The sequence below is a fragment of the Ahaetulla prasina genome, chromosome 1, assembly GCF_028640845.1.
Source record: "Ahaetulla prasina isolate Xishuangbanna chromosome 1, ASM2864084v1, whole genome shotgun sequence".
Lineage (NCBI taxonomy): Eukaryota > Metazoa > Chordata > Lepidosauria > Squamata > Colubridae > Ahaetulla > Ahaetulla prasina.
The window spans coordinates 201,647,106-201,669,046 of NC_080539.1; the positions used below are offsets into that span (position 1 = coordinate 201,647,106).

General features: G+C 40.7%; 1 protein-coding gene across 1 annotated transcript in view; it reads left to right on the forward strand.

Moving 5' to 3' along the window:
* The window catches only part of DNAH7 (dynein axonemal heavy chain 7), a 189,113-nt gene that overhangs the window by 3,840 nt on the left and 163,332 nt on the right, over window positions 1-21,941 (forward strand). Inside the window, exons 2-8 of the mRNA XM_058188377.1 lie at window positions 4,294-4,359; window positions 5,136-5,244; window positions 8,738-8,885; window positions 9,063-9,153; window positions 9,402-9,582; window positions 10,445-10,517; window positions 13,295-13,420. Of these exons, the coding sequence (XP_058044360.1) occupies window positions 4,294-4,359; window positions 5,136-5,244; window positions 8,738-8,885; window positions 9,063-9,153; window positions 9,402-9,582; window positions 10,445-10,517; window positions 13,295-13,420 (794 nt within the window). The remainder of the gene's footprint in view (window positions 1-4,293; window positions 4,360-5,135; window positions 5,245-8,737; window positions 8,886-9,062; window positions 9,154-9,401; window positions 9,583-10,444; window positions 10,518-13,294; window positions 13,421-21,941) is intronic.

The window sequence follows — 21,941 nt, forward strand, 5'->3', positions numbered from 1 at the left end:
TTCGCGACGGAATGTCGAAGGTCAGGTATTTGGCGTAAACCGGGGAAGTTCGTTCCAGAGTGTGGAGCCCCACAGAAGGACCTTCCTGGGGGCCGCCAGCCGACATTGCTTGGCGGACGGCACCCTGAGAAGTCCCTCTCTGTGAGGCGTGCGGGTCGGTGGGAGGCATGTGGTAACAGCAGGCGGTCCCGTAAGTACCCAGGCCCTAAGCCATGGGCGCTTTAAAGGTCGTAACCAGCACCTTAAAGCGCACTCGAAGGCCACAGGCAGCCAGTGCAGTCTGCGCGGGAGGCGGTGTTATATGGGAGCTACGCGAGCTCCTCTATCACCAGCGCAGCTGCATTCTGGACTAACTGAAGCCTCCGAGTGCACTTCAAGGGAGCCCATGTGAGAGCATTACAATAATCCAGGCGAGGTAGCAGGCGCATGAGTGACCGTGCACAAGGCATCCCGATCAAGGAAGGCGCAACTGCGAACCAGGCGAACCTGGTGGAAGGCCCCCTGGAGCGGCCGTCAAATGATCTTCAAGCGACAGCCGTTCATCCAGGAGGACACCTAAGTTCGCACCCTATCCTTTGGGGCCAATAACTCGCCTCCAACAGTCAGCGGCTGCAGCTGACTGAATCGGTGCCGGCATCCACAGCCACTCCGTCTTGGAGGATTAAGCTTGAGCCTGTTTCTCCCCATCCAGACCCGTACGGCTTCCGCACCGGGACAGCACTTCAACAGCTTCATTGGGGTGGCCTGGGGTGGAAGTACAGCTGGGTGTCATCAGCGTACAGCTGGTATCTCACCCCAAAGCCACTGATGATCTCACCCAGCAGCTTCATATAGATGTTGAACAGAAGGGGCGAGAGAATCGACCCCTGTGGCACCCCACAAGTGAGGTCCCTCGCGGTCGACCTCTGTCCCCCTGTCAACACCGTCTGCGACCGGTCAGAGAGATAGGAGGAGAACCACCGATATCGGTGCCTCCCACTCCCAATCCCCAAACCGGCGCAGCAGGATACCATGGTCGATGGTATCAAAAGCCGCTGAGAGGTCTAATAGGACCAGGGCAGAGGAATAACCCCTGTCCCTGGCCTCAGAGATCATCCACCAATGCGACCAAAGCTGTCTCCGTGCTGTACCGGGTCGGAAGCCGGACTGGAGCAGGTCTAGATGACGGCTTCATCCAGGTATTGGGGTAGCTGTCGCGCCACAGCACTCTCTACAACCTTCGCAACAAAGCGAAGGTTGGAACTGGCGATAATTACCCAAAATAGCTGGGTCCAGGAGGGCTTCTTGAGGAGGGTCTCACCACCGCCTCTTTCAAGGCGGCAGGAAAACCCTTCCAACAAAGAAGCGTTGATAATCTCCTGGAGCCAGCCTCGTGTCACCTCCTGAGTGGCCAGTACCAGCCAGGAAGGACACGGTCCAGTAAACATGTAGTGGCGTGAAGCCTCCCCAACAGCCTGTCCACGTCCTCGGGAGCCACAGGGTCAAACTCATCCCAAATGGACTCAACAAGGCGTGTCTCCTCTCCCTCGCCTGGATCATCCCAATTTCGGTCCAGACCATCCCGGAGCTGGCGATTTTATCGTATAGATAACCACTAAACTCCTCAGCACGTCCCTGCAGCGGGTCATCCCGCACCTCCTGATGAAGGAGGCGGGTCACCAAACAGGGCGGCCGGGCGGTTATCTGCCGGCGCAATGAGGGTGGAGGTATATGGCGCCTCGCCTCCCTCATTGCCACTAGGTAGGTCCTAGAATAGGACCTAACTAGTGTCCGATCAACCGGAACGGCTGGACCTCCAGGTGCTCTCTAGGCGTCTTCTCCGGCGTTTCATCTCCCTCAGCCCCTCGGAGAACCAAGGGGCCAAACGAGATCTGCGCCGGGTCAGAGGTCGCAAAGGCACGACACGGTCCAAGGCCCCAGCCGCGGCTCCCAGGCCGCAACTAGTTCCTCAGTCGTGCCGTGGGCCAGATCCTCAGGGAATGGCCCAAGCTCCGTCAGGAACCTCTCGGGGTCCATCAGGCGCCTGGGGCGGAACCACCGTATAGGTTCCGTCTCCCTGCGATGGTGGATGGCGGTTCGGAAGTCTAGTCGAAGGAGGAAATGATCGGACCATGACATCGGTTCGGTTACTAAGTCATCTAATTCCAAATCATTTAACCACTGTCCAGAGATATAAATCAGGTCCAGTATGCCTCCCCCCATGTGCGTGGGGCCATCATTTACCCGAATCAGGTCCAAGGCCGTCATGGAAGCCTGGAACTCCCGAGCTGCAGTCGATAACAAGCCAGCCGATGGCAAGTTGAAATCCCCCATGACTATAAGTCTGGGGGTCTCAACCGCCACGGAGGCAAGCACCTCCAACAGCTCGGGCAGGGCTGTGGTCACGCAGCAAGGAGCCAGGTACGCGATCAACAAGCCCAACTGATTCCTATAGCCCCACCTCACATAGAGGGATTCACAACCGGCAATCTGAGGAACAGTGGCCTCCCTCGGCTCTAGATCTTCCTTAATGACAACCGCCACCCCCCCACCCCTACCTTGGGCCCTCGGCTGATGAAATGCTCGAAAACCTGGAGGGCACAGCTCAACGAGGGGAACCCCCCCCTCCGGACCCAACCAGGTCTCCGTAATGCCCATAAGGTCCACGGACTCCCCCTGAATAAGATCACAAATCAGGGGGGCTTTATTAGCCATTAGCCAACTCCCAGAATTCCTCAGCCAGCTTTTTGCTGGCTGAGGAATTCTGCGAGTTGAAGTCCACAAGTCTTAAAGTTGCCAAGATCGGGGACCCCTGCTCTAGAAGAAGGAAAGCTGGGGCTGGGCAGAACCCCAAATCCATCCCAGTCCCCTACCTTGCCCCCAAGCACTTTACGCCTAGGATTGATTTTGCTAATTACTTGCCTTGTTACACAGTGCTTGTGATATGTTTTTTTATTGTATAAATTGCTGGGACTGTTATCTGGAATGCAGTTTGTATTGAGCACTCGCATCTATCTCTGTGGACCCCACAGAAGTCCACAAATTTGTGGACCCCACAAATTTTAAACCCAGAGGTTTAAAATTTGCATTTGATTGTTTGATTGTTTGATTTGATTTGATTTTTACTCAGCTGGGTCTTCCAAAATTGAACGATTTATCAATTAGCAGTTCCTAACCAGCAGAAGGGTCCCAGGATTAAGTTTAAACAGAGGGGATTTTCACAAGCAAAATGCTTACAAAGCAAACCAAGCTTTGTTAAAAAAAACGAAGCATGTTAAAACAAATTCTTTTGATTGACACTGGTTCCTTTTTTTAAAATGGTTGGTTTAAATTGATCATTTTTTAAAATTACTTAACCCACATCGGTGTAAAATTGGCTACTATCATAGAAGTAACGAAGTGTGAGGTTTCTGTGTACCTTTGCTATGATATAATGGTAATATATACAGGTACTTCTCGACTTATGACCACAATTGAACCCAAAATTTCTGTTGTTAAGTGAGACATTTGTTAAGTGGGGTTTTCCCCATTTTATGACCTTGGATAAGTTGATAAGTTAGTAACATGGTTGTTAACTGAATCTGGCTTCCCCATTGGTTTTGCTTGTCAAAACTTCACAAAAGGTAGTCACATGACCTTAGGAAACAGCAATGGTCATAAGTATGAACCAGTTGCCAAGCATCTGAATTTTGATCACATGATCATGGGCATGCTACAAAGGTCATAAATGTGAAAAATGGTCATGTCATCTTTTTTCAGTGCCGTTGTAACTTTGAACAGTCACTAAATGAACTGTTGTAGGTCAAGGACTACCTGTAATGGTCCCTGCCTGGGTCCATTATATAGTCCATTGGACTGGGGCATTACATATGCCAAAGACCCTGCCTCCTGGCTTTATTGTTAACAGCGGTGTCTTGTATATACCCAAAGACTTTTTAATGTTTTTTAGTGTTTTAATGGTAAAAAAATTATTGTTTTAAAATGTTTTTAAGATTTTAATTGTAATATATGTTTTTGAATTGTGAGCTACCTTTGCTGAGAAGAGTCAGTCAGTCAGTCAAACAAATATCTGGATTTTTGCAGCCCAGATCTGGTAGTTCAAGTTTATAGAAAGTGGAGTGGGTACTTCTGCTGTTCCCTGAACATAGGGAAAAAGATGGAGCCGTGCAGAGCATATCGTCAGTACTAGTACAGAAAAATTGTCTTAATGGAATTTACTCTCTAATAATTGTGGTCTGCACTATATTTTAAAGTTTCAGATTGAGAAATAAACATGCGTGTTTTATTCTGTCTACTGTTTTGATCCCCTTACAGCCCAAGCCGCCCAACAAAGGAAAGTTGGAAAATATTACAACAAAACTTTTCCCGCAAGCGGATAAGGTATTTATACATACTGTATGGATAGCTAATCACTTTAAAGCATCAATTATCAATCAGTCAGCAAGATTCTCCCCATATTCTACCCTAACAACAATCTTGTAATGCAGTCTAGGATGATTGTTGATCACCCAGCCAGTATGCTTACTAGTGTCTTCCTGGTGAAAGATGCCCTTACCCAATGAAAAACAATAGTAATGACTTTGATAAGGTATCTACTCCCCAAGCAAACATTTGTACTCAAGAGAAAATTCAAAATGGTTCCAGTGTTTCCTTTGCTAAGTGAGAAAGTGCATTCACTCCACCTGTAGAAAAGAAACTTCAAGCTCTGATTTGTACTTGTACTACCTAAAATGTGTTGTGCAGCCATTTTAATGAGTGCAAACCTCTTATTTACACATATACACCTTTTTACATCTGTATTAGCCTTACGTATTTGAAATTACAGTCTTCATTCAGACATATTGAACTTCTCTGTTATTAAAATATAAATTAAGCTGCAAGTTTGGACATTGGACTGCTCATTGTGCAATTAGCAGTTGCCTGTGATTGTAACTGGGTCAGAACCTAATCAGTGTAAATTTTTGTGAAGGGAGCTACCTACTTTATAAAATTGATCTCATAAGATCTTTTACATCTAGATCCAACACATTAAATATTAAAATAATTATGTCCCTCCCCCCTTTTACCCACTAAATTATGCAGTTCCTTTGCAAAACTTTGGAAAAGATTTTACCAAGCATAAACTGCCTGTTGAGAAATCCTGACTATCTTTTCAGCTCAGCTGTAAACCATTATGGCATCAGAACCTCCCTTCGTTCCATCTGCGGCGAGATCAGGACACTCATGTTCCAGAGCAGTTCATGATAAAGAATGAACTGACACCGGGTAAGAATAAATCTGGATGTTTGGAATGGAGGTGAAGTTGTATAAAACCCAAAATTATTCATAAAATATCGCTCATGGTTTCTTCTCTCTGTGAGGGAAGCTAGAAGTCTTGTTGAGCATCGAGGATTTACCTTTCTTCTCCTTGTTTTTCTTCCATAGAGGAGAGAGTTGCCATGTCTGGGCTGCAGACATCTAGATGACCATCAGATGGGGTGAAAGAGATGACGAATCTTTTCTGCCATCTAATGGCCATCTTATTTTTGCAACCCAAATAGGGTGGCCCTTCTCTTGCAACATTTCAGGAATGAAAACCAAATGGACTGGCTGGGCTTTCAAGGAACTGTGTGCTGATGAGGCTGAATAGTTTGTGTAGGAAGGAATTGAACGGGGCACAACAAATGGCTGAGCTCTCAGGAAAGCTTGTATGCATTTCTTCTTTTCTCTTAGAGAGGCCAGTGAAAACTTGATCATTAAAGTAATTTAATTTACTATATTTTTCGGACTATAAGACGCACTGGTGTATAAGATGCACCAAGATTTTGAAGAGGTAAGCAAGAAAAAAAAAAGTTTTTGCCGTCCCCAGCCCACAGGAGCACTCTCCAGGCCTCCCAAAGCCTTTGCGCGCCCTGTTTTTGTGAAAAATGGGACACGTGGGGCGGGGCTTCAGGAGGTCAAAAATGGCTGAATTCGGTGTATAAGATGCACCAACATTTCCACCCTCCTTTATGGGGGGGGAAAGTGCGTCTTATACTCCAAAAAGTATGGTACTTACCAGGACAATTAATGTTCCAAGACCCCGACAGTGAAAATGTGAAAATCCAAAATCCAAAAAAACTCACATCTGTGTGCATGAGTGGTAGCAGTATGTGTTGTGTTGAATAAAACAGAGGAAGTTGTCTGTGGGTGAGAGAAGCAAAATAGGGAGGAGAAGGAGAGTCTGTAAAGTAGTGTTTCCCATCTTTGGAAACTTTAAAATGGGTGGACCCCAGCTCCCAGAATTTCGAAGTCCTCCTGTTTTAAAGTTGCTAAGGTTGGGAACACTGACTGAATAGGTCTGCTGAAGACACACTTAATATTATTATTAACTGGAGGTATAAGTTGGTTGTTTTTAAAAAGCCCTTCTCATTTGTGCTCCTTTCTAACCTTAATTTCCTGCTTGGGCGATAGAGAGTAGGGATCACATCACAGAGTTATACTTCTGTCCCAGGGAGATTATGACCTCTTCTATGATATTGTTGGGAAGGTCTGTAGGAGATATAAGGGAAAAAAACCCCACTGTTCGGACTCCGATATAAATGCTTGAAGCCAAATCTCTAGGATTGGAAAGGAGAGCCTTCACTTTGAGATCCTTACCTCATTTTTTATTTGCTTGTTTACTTATTTATTTAAATAATGTGAATAGTTGTCCAATTTGGACAATGTGATAGTTTACAAGAAGGCCATTCAAAATAAAAGAACAATCAATGATAGGCAACTTGGCTCACATTCATATCCTCCCTTGATGGGATTTTTGCTTATCCTGAACCTGGTTCCAGGGTGAATAGCCAAATTTTTAAAGTCTTCCTAAAGACCAGAAGGTTTTAGGAAGACTAACCAAGTACATGTGGGTAGGTTGAATTTTTCTGTATCTCTCTCTGTGTATATGTGATTCTAAAGGGCAGATTGGGCTGCTACAGGAAAGGCATGCCATCTGGATCCCATCAGACATCACTGTTAATAGAATAGATTTTTTTTTTACTGGCCAAGTGAGATTGGACACACAAGGAATTTATCTTGGTGCATATGCTCTCAGTGTACATAAAAGAAAAGATACATTCATCAAGGTACAACACTTACAACACAAATTTAACACTTAAGAAACAACACTTAATGTTAGTCATAGGGTACAAATAAGCAATCAGGAAACAATATCAATATAAATTGTAAGGATACAAGCAACAAAGTTACAGTCATACAGTCATAAGTGGAAGGAGATGGGTGATGGGAACGATGAGATTAATAGTAGTGCAGATTTAGTCAATAGTTTGATAGTGTTGAGGGAATTATTTGTTTAGCAGAGTGATGGCGTTCGGGAAAAAACTTCTTGTGTCTAGTTCTGGTGTGCAGCGTTCTGTAACATCGTTTTGAGGGTAGGAGTTGAAACAGTTTATGTCCAGGATGCAAGGGGTCTGTAAATATTTTCACAGCCCTCTTTTTGACTCATGCAGTATACAGGTCCTCAATAGAAGGCAGGTTGGTAGCCATTGTGTTTTCTGCAGTTCTAATTATCCTCTGAAGTCTGTGTTTGTCTTGTTGGGTTGCAGAACCAAACCAGACAGTTATAGAGGTGTAGATGACAGGCTCAATAATTCCTTGGTAGAACTGTATCAGCAGGACTTATCCTGTGAGTGGGATGGGTAACTGTCCTTAAAGATAGGCAGTTTGTCAAATAACAGTGTAGGGGCTGTAACCTTTTCTGCACAGTTGGAAGCTGTCAGCAGAACTGGACTCTGTCTCCTCCAAGGCTCTATTTTCACTGATCTCCACCTTTGTCCTCCTCCTTTCCTGGTTCATTGTTATTCTGGCTGCTCCCTACTCCTCCATCTTCAGACTACAAAAAGATGAAGTCCCTCTTCCTTTTGAATCTGGTGGGTCCTTTATCTCTGCTGCCAGCAACATTGTTTCCTTCTTTGATGGAGGAATGAATTTGGTTTGTCTTTAAAGGCCAGGACTTAGGATGTTGTGTCTCGTCCAATCTCACCTCAGCCGGGGTCTTCTTATCTGCTTCCGAACACGGAGGAATGTTCTAGTATGCCTCCCGGCCCCAGCCCTGGCTCCATGCCCAGACAGGCTGAAGAGGAGGAAATATCTCCAGCCCCCAGCTCTGGCTCCATGCCCAGGCAAACAGAGCAACTAGACCCCTCCCCCTCCTTCACAGAATGTGAGCCTGAGGGAGGTCTATTACCAACAGCTGCCGACTGGAGTGACTCTCGCGTCAGAAGACTTGATAGGCGGAGGCAACAGAAGGAAGGGAGGGGCAGGCCTGGATAAGTGCTGAGTCATGGAGCCACACCCCATGGCCTATATAAAGGATCTGCTTTCTGGCAGTCTCTGAGTCAGGCAAAGTCTAAACATATCTTGCTGAAGTCACTTTCTGGTCTCCTGCCTGCCCTGAGGACTTTGCTAGGACTTTGGCAGAGCTGCAGAGGCACGCCTGATTCGGATTTCCCTGACCCGGCCGTCAGCGGAGGAGTGGGACATGACATAGGATAACACATGAGTAGATGTCCCTGGTAGGCAGCTAAGGTTTTAAGAGCTTTTGTTTGTACGTTTAAGGAAATGGTACATCTATACCTTGATCTTGTTGATGCAGTTGACAAAACAGACAATTCAGAAAGATGATGAACTACTCTAACTTCCATTCAAAGACAATGGATTTGGTTGCACAGTTTGATAGGTATATCAAATTTTGAGCCTCTGCCAACCATAACATCTCTCATTTTTCCTCCATAAGGAGAATATTTGTCTCAGAGACCCAAGAAGCGCAAGGTAGAAGAGATTCCTGAGACCGATCATGGGGCTGGACCATCAAGTTCAAAAACAAGACCTGGCATTAAAAAAGATCGGGAAAATTTCAGAAGCGCTCTAGTTAATATCATCATGTAAGTTCTTTTGCAATATAGGTTTGCAAAGCTGCTTCCCTTCCTCATTGGGAAACATGCTTATTTTTAAAGCTTCAGTAACATTTTCTTGCATTCTGAAAGAAGTCTGAATCAAGATTAGTTTGCAAATGGATGGCTGAAGGTGGATGGTAACAGTTTGTCATGTTTGTTTTGTAGGCAACCAGACTACATTCCAGAATCTGTTTCATTAGAAGAAATAAAACCTGACATGGCAGAGGCCACAGCTGCAATAGAAAAAGATATTTTGGTAAATCAGGTCATGATTTCTTGATTGAAAGGGAAGAGGGTTGGAATGAACATCATTATTAAATAAAGAGGCAGAATGAAAAGTCAGGTTCACTGTTCTCATGTACCTGATAACTGTTTGCATAACTAAGATTCCCAAATGTTTTCACTCTTTGGGTTCCCAATCTGCAAAATTACAGCCAGACGTAATGTGGATTTCCAATGGAACTCACTTTTATATACCACTGCTGTGCTTTTCTAATTTTGCAGAAATATTACTATTACATTCGCCATGGAATAGATACAGAACATGTGGCCCCAATGGACGACTCCTGGCTGGAAAACGTCTTAGCTCTAGTACCCAAACATTTGAAGGTACTCAGTGAAAGTATCTACACACTCTCAGATGAAATGAGAGAGGACTATCTTCTTAGTGTAAAGAAAGCAATAGGTACGGAAATCATAACTTATTTGTTATAAACTGAATCAGAAATGCAGGCATGGTATTATATGTTTTTTTTTACCCAGTTACTTTCATACAATATTCTGGAGACTCCTGTGTTTCCTCAGCAGCATAAATTAAAATGTGATGGACCAACATCCCAGGAAAGCTTTTCACTTCTGATTCCCACCAGTTTCAAACTATTATTGACCATAATAGCAAAACATTGGAGGATTACGATACTCATTTCCTGGAAAATGCCAATTTCCAAGAATGTATACCCAGGATCTTTTCTTATATAAGTTTTCTTTAGCATCTTACAGAATTCCTCTTCCATGTAATGGCTTTGGAAATGGATTCCTTCCTCAAGTTTGGAAGTTTGAAAAAAATATATCACAGTTTTAGCCTATAGAATGATAGCTCTGAGTAGAGTTATGTGTGCCTTCTAAATGGGTATTATTATTGGTAAAATTTTGGAAGTAAACATATACTCAGTTAAAATGCATAAACGAACAGAGGTTTTCTTTGGAAAAACTTTCTGAGCTTAAACTTTATTTCTTTGTTGGCAATCCTTACTGCTTATAAGGGCACCCTGAGACTTATTTCTAAGTAAACATTAATAGATTGCAATGTTAGTCTTTTTTTAAAATTAATGGATTTTATTTTATTTTATTTTGCTACTTCAGCCCTTTTCATAGATAGTTCTGCAAAACATTCTGAAATCGGCTGTCTTTGTGTCGCATGTTTTCAGTTTTGCCTATATCACACCTTTGAAGTCTTTAAAAATAATTGGTTCAATTCCTTTGGCTGTTTTTATGCTCTGCTGAGCTCATTTGTGTTCTGGTCTGTTTCTTTTAAAACCTTCTTTTAGTTGACTTTGTTTTAAGAGATCCCAGGGAAAAGGAGGAAGCCAAGAAGCAAGTTCTTCCACCTCATCGTCAAGAGTAAGAAAATGCTATTTCAACATCTTAGTCTGCAAAGAATTGTATCACAGGCAAAATACTTGAAGCAGTTGTGTAAGAATGCATTCTTCTGCATAATTAGAATAGGCCCCAGTAAATGTTGTATTCCTTTCTTCCATGTCATCATGCATAGGACGGCCTTTTAAAATCTGTCCTTCTTTGAGGGAGATGGTTGGTCCAGAAATGTGAAAAATAAATACATGCATATATACATAAAATAAAATAAAAACAGGTTATTGTTCACTTGATTCACAGCTGCCTATTCTACTTATCAGGAGATCGCCAAGGTCTCAAGTGGAATCTTTTTCCATCCACCTACTTCAGATTGTTTAATCAGAGGTGTGAGAGGTTGAATCTGGGGTCGTTTACATGCATAACATGTTCTGGCATATCCTCAGTCAGCAGATAGAAATACAATGAAAAACTTGATTTCTGAACAATTAAAGGAAGGTTGTTGAATCAAAAGATGGCATTGTTGATTGGAAAAAAATATGACAGATTATATTAGACCAAATATTTGTCCGATAGTAATAACAACACTGTCATCTGTTCTAATCAACACCTGTCCAAAATAGTAAACTTGGAACAGTAGTGAGCCTAGTGCTTAACTATCGTTATCATCAAAGGCTTAAAATCCCCATGCAATTACACTTCCATCCAAGTTTATTAAAGAAACTGGCCGTCTCTGAAGTCTCACCCACTTGCTAAGTTCAGAGAACCTGTAGACTTTGATGTTGTAAAGTAATCAGGTAAGAATTCCTGTTCTAATTCCAGACTGAGTAACACTTTAGTGATTCATAGGTCTAGATGCCAATTAACCTTTGATTCATGTATTTGTAAACAACATGTTCGTAAGGCAAAAGTATATCGTTCAGATTTATAAGAAGCAAGCAGCTTTCTCCCAGCACTCAGAATGCTATATGCTTAATTATGATGCTTTCAGAATCTATTAAAAAAATTCCTTCCTTCCCCTCCCTCCCTCCTTGCTGCTTTTTTTCCAAAAATGGCAAAAATACCACCCTTTTAGTTAATTTTGTGTTGAATACTGTGAGGAGTGTTATTGCAAAATGAAACAAAATAGAGATACCGTGTTGGTTGAAATTGAAATCAGGGCATTTTAAGTCAAGTATACCCTTAACTTTTATCTGTATGTTACCCAGAGTCTCTCAGTGAATGAGATGGGTACTACCTAAATTTGACAAATAAATATAATAAAATAAACATGTATATAATAAGAGAACAGAATCATAAATCTTTGCAAATTCTAGTTTGCTTCTGTTAACAGCAACATTATTTCCCACCCCAAATAACATAAACTGGCAGTTATATATTTTATGATGTGTGTAATAATACATGAAAAGGGCATTCCCCGTTTCATGTATTATTACACACAAGGCAGCCCATTATCTTCTCTTCCATGGTTTTTCAGAAACATTCAGGCATGTGGAACTCATTTGTTGCATGTCTTTATGAGACACAATCCAGCAATCCAAGTTTGGGTAGCCAGAATATATAGGGGCATTAACAACAGGATTTTCCACCAGTGCTTCTCGTCCAGCATTTCTCTTTGCTGGGATGAAGGCTTAGGTTTTCTGGTACGAAGTTGGGGCTAGATATTTTCCTTATTATTGCCCTTATTATCAACCAGACTCCCCATTAACTATTTTTAAAAGATGATTTTAAGAAAACCAATACACTGGTGGGCTGCAAAGCAGTCATTTATTCTCTGGATCACACAATGTCCTACAGTGATGGTGGAAACTATTTTGGGAATCTAAATTGTTTTCTGGTCAATTGATGGTTTTTTGCCATGCCCACTTTGGCAAATATTTCGTAGGAAGGTAGGTTATGAGGCAGACATTTTGGGAGTGTATTAACAGATGTCTTCAAGATACCAATATTTCTCTGTTCCAAGGGTTTGTTCAACTTAATCTGGATTATAGAGAAAACCCAATATAAAGACCTCTAACTGGATTCAAACTAGATCCATGGAAACAGCATGACTGGTGCTTGAGTTGCCTTTCTTCTCCTTAATCTTGATGTTAGATAATTATATATGAAATAAATAGCAGATAGTGAATGGGTTGTAATTTATTGTAACCATAAATTTATTTTACAGTTATATATTGGATTGCTGGTTGAATTTTGTTTGAGGTCATTAGTACTTAAATTTATTTTGTATTAATGGCTAAGTGTGATGCTCTGTTAAATTTCCTTCAGAGTCATGATGGAAAATCAGCATATAAATAAATGAAGGTAATCATTGAGTATACTATAAGCAGAGAGAAAATTTAAAAGCTCAGTTGAGTTCTACAGGAAACCTTTACGTGGTTGAGCAGCTTTCTTCAATCTGGCACTTTTCAGATATCTGAAGTCTCTGGATGGTCATTGTCTAGGATGAACCTAAGATGAAAACTGCCCAACTTCATGGCTTCACATATAGGAAACCTGTTGTACAGTCTACAACATGCATATAAAGAGATGGGTAGATCATGCTTCCAATTAACATATTTCCACCCTTGCTTTGTGTAACTATTACACCAAGTGTGATGTACTGTAAGAGGGACTTTGGCTTAAAAAAGGAATTTCAACAACATCCCTCCTTATATTTGTTATGTATAGTATGTTCAATTTCTAACAAGGTAATGGATTGGCTTTACTTGAAATTTAAATCACCAGTATGGAATAGATCTGTTGGCACTGCGATTGTCTTCTAGGATTCTAGTACTGATTTTTATTTTGTTTTCTTTTTTCTTTAGAATGGAAGAAGTGCCAAAACCTTGGAATAAGTCCTACATTGCAGCTCGCAATTACATAAAAGAAAATTTGTATGCAGTGAATCCCACAATGATGGCTGTTCTAGATCTCTGGCAAACAACTTTTAAGTAAGCAATATTTTCAGTGCATAAGTCAGCCGTACTCAAGCAGGGCACCTTCAGAGGTATGAAGTTTGGCTACCAGAATTCTGGCAGTTAAAGTGTAGCTATGTGGCAGATAACCAAATGAGAAGAACCAAATGGTATGGGTGTCACGGTTCATCAGTGAAACTGAAGAATATGTAAATACTGTGCATGCAATTTATCCTTTGTGTAGCTCCATGGAAAGATATTTGGGCAGATTTCCTTCCTTCCTCTCCTTCCCTCCCTCCATCCCTCCATCTCATTTTTTCTGTGAAGCCTTTTGCCTGCCTCATTAATTTTTAACCCAGAAAAAGTTCATGGTTGCTGAAGTAGAGGCATCCACAGCGGGGAAATGATGACATTCCATCAAACAAATGGAAGGTCTTACATATTTGCATCAAGTATCACATTGCAAGCACATAATTCAGTCATTTGTGTGGTGGCCTCACAATGCATATGATAATTTGGGTATCATTATAGCTATTAAGGATGTCTGTGGAATGCAGCAGTGGTGAAATCTGAACTGGTTTACTACCGGTTTGCTGGCTGCGAATGCGTGCTGCGTGAGTGCATGCGCAGTGCGCACCACGCACCAAATGTGAGGTGCGTGCATCTGTGCAAGTGCAGCACATGCCAAAAGGAGGCATGGGGTAAATAGAACAGCACGCCGGGGGTGGTGGTGGTGGTGGTGGTGATCAGCTGTGGTGCGTGACCTTTTCTTTTACTTTTAAAAGCATTTTTTAACAACCTATTCAGCCGAATAGGTTGTAAAAAAATGCTTTTAAAAGGTAAAAAAAAGAGGCTCTGATGATCAGGCAGCTCAGCTGTGATCCTCAGAGCCTTTTTTTTTTACCTTTTAAAAGCATTTTTTAAAAGAAGCAGCAAGCGGGCGACTGGGCGATTGGGTGGGCATGGGCGGAGAGGTCAGGGATTTTTCCTACCGGTTCTCCGAACCAGCCTCCGTCATTGCTACTGGATTGGCCAATCTGTTCCAAACTGGGAGCATTTCACCCCTGGAATGCAGTCCTTAGGACTAAACCATATTGAATTGTTTATTGTTGTGAGCTGCCCAGAGTTGATTGGAGTCAGACATCCTAACTGAAATTAACTAACTTACTACATAGGACTGATTCATGATCATACTTTGGAGGTAGTAGCACAAAGCCATAATTTGATTTATTTGGTTTTGGGTTAATGCAGTGTGTAAACTCAGCCACTGCAGTTTGTAAGACGTAACTTATGGCTTAGTGTAAAAAAAACAGGGCCCATTCTTTTTTTTTTTTAAATTACAGTTTTTGGACATGTTACTCAGCCACGTTCTAGATCATCTAAACCAGGGGTGTCCAAATTTGGCAAATTTAGGACTTGTGGACTTAAACTCCCAGAATTCCTCAGCCAGAAAAACTGGGTGTGGAAGTCCACAAGTCTTAAAGTTGCCAAGTTTGGATACCCCAATCTAAACTTTCTCTGAATACCCAACAGCTTCAGGATTTTCCTCTGATAGATGGCCTACCAAGGTCAAATGCTGCTTCATTGTGTTGAATGACTGAGCTCCATTGTCGAATTGTCATAATCCTTCCTAGGGTTTAATCAATGGCTTTTGGTATTTGTCTGTCCGTCCATCCATCCATCCATCCATCCATCCATCCATCCATCCATCCATCATTTTAAAAACCACCTGTCTCCCTCACAGAAGGATTCTGGGCAGTGTACAATAAAATATTAAAAATATAAAAACAGTGTATAAAATGTAAAAGAGGCAAGAGATGTTCAAATATTAGTTAAAAGACCGGGGAAGGTTTTCAGGGCTCTAGTCAGTCCTATGGCTGTGTGCTTCTCTTTGTGCCCCAGGCAAGGATGCAGTGGAATGTTTTCACACCTTTGTGGAAAGCCAAAAGAGAGGGGGGGGTGTCTCTCAGTATTCAGTCTTCTTCATCAGAAGCAGATGATGCTTAAATTCAAGCCATGTTCTCTAGAATCAAATTCTGAATTACAGTTCTCATGACCAATAAGCAGTTTCAAGGACTTATTTTCTCAACACATCTCTGTTAATAGAAGGGACTGGAGTTTGGTGCCCACAAATCAAGCAGTTTGCAAGATTTGTACATTTCCTTTATAATTCGGAGACTTCAGCATTTAATCTTCACAATTCTTTGGTAGAAAGGTGAATTGTAAAATATTTTTTGCAGGGTATCATTTAAATATTATTTAGTTAGAGATTGTTTTAAATCTTCTAATCTGCAAAGAATTTCAGTTTGCTACTCGTTTGGAAGCAGACTACAAGAATTCTTCAGTGAATCTTCTTTAAGGAAGATCCTCAATCAGAAACTATTTTGAAGGCTTTTTGAGGTTTTACTTGCTTCTTTGTTTCAAGGACAACTTATCGGGCTCCAAGCTCTTATTATAGATTTTTGGTGGGTTTTTTTTACTACTTTGAAAGTGATTGAATTGGAATGAAGCCATCTGCTTGATTCTGGCAGAAGAAAACTAATGCTGGAATCTTAGAAGACATGGCTTAGATAAATTTGAAAAAGTGCCAGATATCTTTAGAAGTATTAAAGGAATAGTTGAGCAATTAAAGTTTAGCAAAATTTGATTGCTGTTACACACCCTTGGAAGTCATTCTGCATCTTTAAGACATCGAAGGGGCATTTGATAATGTAACAACCGACTAAGGGAGAAAATAATTGCTTAGTGTGAAAACCATTTTTCTTTCATGTAAAGTTAACAAGGAGCATAAACTGGGCTGGTTGAAGAACACAGGCACGGCATATGGCTTGCTTCAAAACAGTTGGGGAACTTCTCACTGCTTGGACAAATACCTAGTTGTCAGCTTCTTTATCATCACTCATATTGTGAATTTACTTATAAATGGTGCCTTTATTGCCCCTCCCTTCTGTTTCTTATGATAGCAGTTTAACAAATGTTGGAGCTGCTTTAATGCTTTAGTGATAGCAGATACAGTAGTTTTGGAAAATTAAAGTCACAGTTTCAGCAGTTAAAAGGCATTGATTTCCATAAAGTTGACCAAAGATATTTCAATCAAAGATGTCTTGGATTTTGCTAAAGGAACGGGTCCGTTTCCTGTTGCACTAGCATTAGTGATTGCTAGTTCTCTGAAAAGAGAGAGAGAAAGAGGGGGAGGAAGGAAGGGAAAGAAAAAGAGAGATGGAGAGAGAAAGAGGACGTGAGAAAGAGAGAGGGGGGGGGAATCTTCAAGCAATAAACCTTACATTGTCCACAAGCACAAACTTTTCAACTGGTATAAAATACTAATTTACAGCTATTTTAAGCTTTATGAGGGTGTTGCTATCTAAAGCTGCATCTTAATCTTCCCTTTTCCCCTTTCCAGTTATAAGCTAACTTATTTTACCAACAATGGAAGTAATGATGTTGTACCTGTTGGAATAATATTTATAAAGTTACAATGACCATTTTCTTGTGTTACAGTTAATAGGAATAGGAATAGCATTTAGACTTATATACCGCTCTACAGTGCTTTATAGCCCTCTCTAAGCGGTTTACAGAGTCAGCATATTGCCCCCAACAATCTGGGTCCTCATTTTACCGACTTCAGATGGATGGAAGGTTGAATCAACATCGAGACGGTCAGGATCAAACTGCCAAACTGCAAGCAGCAGGCAGGCAGCAGAAGTAGCCTGCAGTACTGCATTCTAACCACTGTGCCACTGCTGCTCATATATAGTTATAATACTATAACCATAATAAGTAAGCACCTTGGTTTACATTCCCTAGTGTGTCTTCAGTTCCTCTTAGCATCTGGGCAATTCTACTTGCAGGCTCAGGATATCTGGGACCTTTAATGAGAAATCTTTAGCCCAATTGATTTTTGTAGGTAATTTTGTGAAAGGGTATGAAATAGTAAGTTAGACAACTCTTAGAGAGTAGAGGAGAAGAATTCATTTTTCCTACCATCCCCAGAAGTCTCCAGAAGGGTGACTTGGAAATTCTTGGTATTCTGCATTTTATTTATGGATATAAATTTGACTGGAATCTGGATATATGGAATTGTATCACAATGCAGTATACCAATATTCTGATTATTCTTCGTGTTTCTCCATGTACATATGCACGTGTATTTAAGTGCCTAATATTTTAAAGAACTTCTGGAGTTTAATTCAACTAAAGTAAAATGAAGCTATCAGTCTTTAAAAATTTTGGTGGTTGCAATTTCAGATCTGTAGAGAGGAATATGTTTTGTAATTTATTTTAACCACAGCCGTTTTTTCTGCTCTGCATTACTCCCATGCTGCTTTTCTGTCCACACATCCAATTTTAGATTTGCATTTTACAGGAGTAATGGTGCTGAGATTTCTCTTCCATGGGGCCTTCAAAAAGACTGGAATCTTTTTTGAGGTTTGTAGTATTTGTAAATAATAAACTAACATCTGGACCCCTACTTTGAGAAGTGACTATTTTCAGATAGTAATTTTGATATTAGCATGGCTACGTATCAAAAATACATTTACAAGTTAAAGTAAGCAGCTCTGAAAAATTTGCCCACATTCCCATTTCTGCCTTTTCTTTCCCTGAAAAAGAAGCAATCACAAAACCATTGCAACGAGAAGTGGTCAAATTACATTATTTTGGCTGTTTGTGTCATGGTTTGAATAAATGAATTGTTAACTTTGGAGATGACCTATTGCTGAGACCTGAATTCCATTAATTAAAGAGAAGCTGGTGTTACGGCTTATTCAACAGAGGTGTTAGAATGGGAAGCAGATATTCTCAAATTGACAGATTTGGAGGGATGAGAAAGGAGGTGTTGTTCTATGTATAATAAAATTACAGAATCAAAATGTCAAAATATGAATGGTTTTCTTAAAAGTTTGAAAACTGCACTACATCCTATCCCTTTTCATACTATTTGCTCCATTTCCAAGGAAAAGAAGATCTACTAAAGAGAAGTGTAGGCAGCCCAGCATCATAATAAACTGCAATGATGTCAAAATAATGGAATTGGGTGCTATGGCATTATATAAATGTGGTTGCAATTTGGATCACAAATTTTTTGATGCAGTTCCATAAGTTATTACATTGGTGTGATGTTGCTCTCATCAGCTGTACTGCCATTTGCTCTGTTGTGTTCCTGTTACAGTAGGCCTACCTACCTTTCTAATGGAGAGAAGGGAACAATTATTTTTCCGTTGGTCCAAGATTTCCCTGTAGATGTTGCATGGAAATCAAAGAAGTAAGTGGATGGGCTCAATAATGAAATGATTCTCTAGAGAAACAATTGGAACAGCCCATACTTTGCAACATTGTACACTAGGCCAGGCAGCCAAGTTCCATTTTTTTCATGATTCCTGAAGCAATGCATCCTGAATGTCATTTCTTTTTGTCTCATCTTGGTTTCCTGTGATTCACTCTCGAAAGACCCTAAGGCCTGTCTAGGATCCCTGAAATATTATTAGGAATTCTTTGCGATGAAGATGTATTTTTTGACTTCATTTGGAGGCGTAAAAGATTTAATCATATGTTTCTTTTGATCGCCTGTGCTCAAATGAGGTCGAAAAATACATTCCATCTCCTTCACTGAGCTAGTTTCACCGGCATTTGATAGTGATGAACCAATGCATGTTTTGAAATAGTAGAGGCTGTTTTGGTCATAGCAGCTTGTTTTCTTCTCTTGGGAGAGAAATATAAATTTAGAAAAGCATTGTTTATTAGATGGTAATCTGTAATGCTGGTGAATACAGGACATGGTTTGGTCTTACTCTCTTTTCTTTTTCTGATGCCTTCAAGTCAGTTTTGATGCCTTCAACAACAGTGTTGACTGTTGTTAACAGTGTTAACTGTTTGGACAAGTCGCTGCAGTTTTCTTGGCAAGATTTCAGAAGTGGTTTCTCATTACTTTCTTTCTAGGGCTGAAAGAAAGTAACTGGCTCACGGTCACCTAGCTGGCTTCATGCCTAACGCAGGACTAGAATTTGCAGTCTACTTATTTCTACTTTGGTACCATTAACTCTTACGTTAAACTGGCTCTAGTTCTTACATTAATTACCATTGAATTAAAAAGTAATTAAATCAAACAAGGCATGTCTGAGCATTATGGTGTTTGTCACATCTCTGGATGGTGCTTGGTTACCCCCACAATTCAAGTTTTTTCTATCTTTAAAATATTAAAAATGCCCAAGTCTCATCAAAAGTGAGATCTTGAAACAATTGGGTTTTCGTGTGAGACTTGGTGCAATTTCCTCATGTTTAATTTTTTAAAAATACTTACAACTTAACCCGAAGAATAGTGCATTAAACTGTTTTTGGTCTTCACAAAATTATTGTATTTTATTCTATAATCTAATAAAATGTTTAAAAAGGAAAACAAAATTATTGTTTTTATTGCTTTATTATGTTTATTCATTATGATACAATTTCCAAGATTCATTGATATTGGATTAAAATGAAGATGATCCTTTTGTTTTATATCCAGCCTTTGAGCTTTTCTGGGATAATCTTTATCCAGTTAGAGAAACTGTTGCTTAAAAATAGTTGCACAAAGACCTTGTATTGGAAATATAAATGACAGGTATTTGTTTATAAGAGGATTTGATTTTTTAACTTCAGCATATGCCATGGTTGTTATCATGGCATGATATTAGAATGGGGAGATGTTTAGTACACTATACTCTGAACAGACAAGATTAGAAAGTCAAAACAAAACACTATATATTAACCACACATGCATCCCCTCTATCTTTATGGCTATCAAGAAGAAATGGAATTACTTGAAATAATGTAAGCACTGGAGATATATCAATGCTATGGGACATATAGATGACAAAGACTTTGCCACTGTTTATTAACAATAATGATAGCTTCAAACTTTCTGATTTTTTTTTAACTTTCTGGCAATATTTATAGTTTAGGCATTGTCTGAGGGTGATGTTATTTCCAGATGTTCTAGCTGAGTTAGAGATTCCTGAGGAGTTTGGATTCTTGCACAGGATTTAGTTACATTAAATCAAACTGGTTCTTATATTAAATGAGTTGTGGATTAAGAAGGCAACTGAAGTAGAGGATCTATTAAATACCTGAGGGTGAAACAGCGAACTCATCCCAATCAATCAAACCACTGGATCCCTGAATACATTCCATTGATTGAGTGAACTGTAGCATCCTAGAGAGTAACAAATGGTGATAATGCTCTAGAACCATGATGGGGAACCTATGGCACGCGTGCCAGAGGTGGCACACAGCACCCTCTCTGATGGCACGTGAGCTGTCGCACAAGTTTAGCTCCACTGCGCTTGCACATGAGCCTCCCGCCAGCCAGCTGGTCTTTCGGTCTCTGCCATGCATGCACGGGGGTGGGGCGTGTGCGGGGGACCACACATGCATGTGCAGTGGGCAGGGCACATACATGGGGGCTGTGCGTGCATTGCATTTTGGGGGTTCAGACGTTTTGGGCACTCGGTCCGGAAAAGGTTAGCCATTGCTGCTCTAGAAGATGAAGTGACTTCTGAAATACGTTATGGTCCTGTCCAAAAGTTACTGCTGTTGACAGAAAGTGAAGAAAAATATCTGTGAAAAATACCTACATTTTTTTGCTTCTGAAATGCAAAGAGCGAATGGAAGGTAGCCCAGAATAACAACACATGTTGTGTTCCAGCTCTGTAAGTCTGCTGTTATGCTACAATATTGAACTAAGAATGGACGATCATGTGAAGTTGGCAGTGAAAGAGGCAATAACAACACACAGATGAAAGGCAAAGACAGGACAGGACAGGACAAGGCAAAACAAGACAAGACTAAGGAACTGTTGGATATTCACATTTGATCTAGGAGGGAATATAACAGTGGAGACCCAGGGATCACTTTGTCTTTTTCTTTCCTTCCTTCTTCTTTTATTTCAGCTTGACTGCTGATTCTTTGTTTTCTAAAACTGTTAAGTATGGCTGAGGTTTACACCGGTGGCCTCTAATTGCTGATAAGTAGATAGGGCTGCAACTGAGACACAAAGAAAGGTTACTTTAGAGAGGTATAGAAGTACTATGTATTCTGCTTGGTATTATTTCTTCTCATAGTAAAAAAAAAACCCTCATAAAATTCAAATAATAAAGAGTAATTAGATCTTTAGAATCTCCTGGATAAAAATGCAGCCGGATTGTTTTGTATATACATGTATGTATGTGTATGTATGTATGTAATAATGAGTGGGTCACTGGCTGAAAGGAGGAGAGAGTGTATCTCCTCTAATCATAAAAATACTCCAAGGTTGATTTTCCTTTAACAATAGTTTTGGAGACTATTTATTAGTTTATTTATTGCTTTATTTATTTGTATTTTTATACATAACTCAAGGCGACAAACATATCCAACATACCTTCCTTCCACTATTTGCCCTGTGAGGTGGATTGGGCTGAGAGAGAGTGACCAGCCCAACGTCACCCATCTGGTTTTCCTGGCTAAGGCGGGACTTGAACTCAGGAGGTTCCATTAGGTTGTACCTTATTAATTGTATGTTCTATCAGTTCCTACCTTGGGC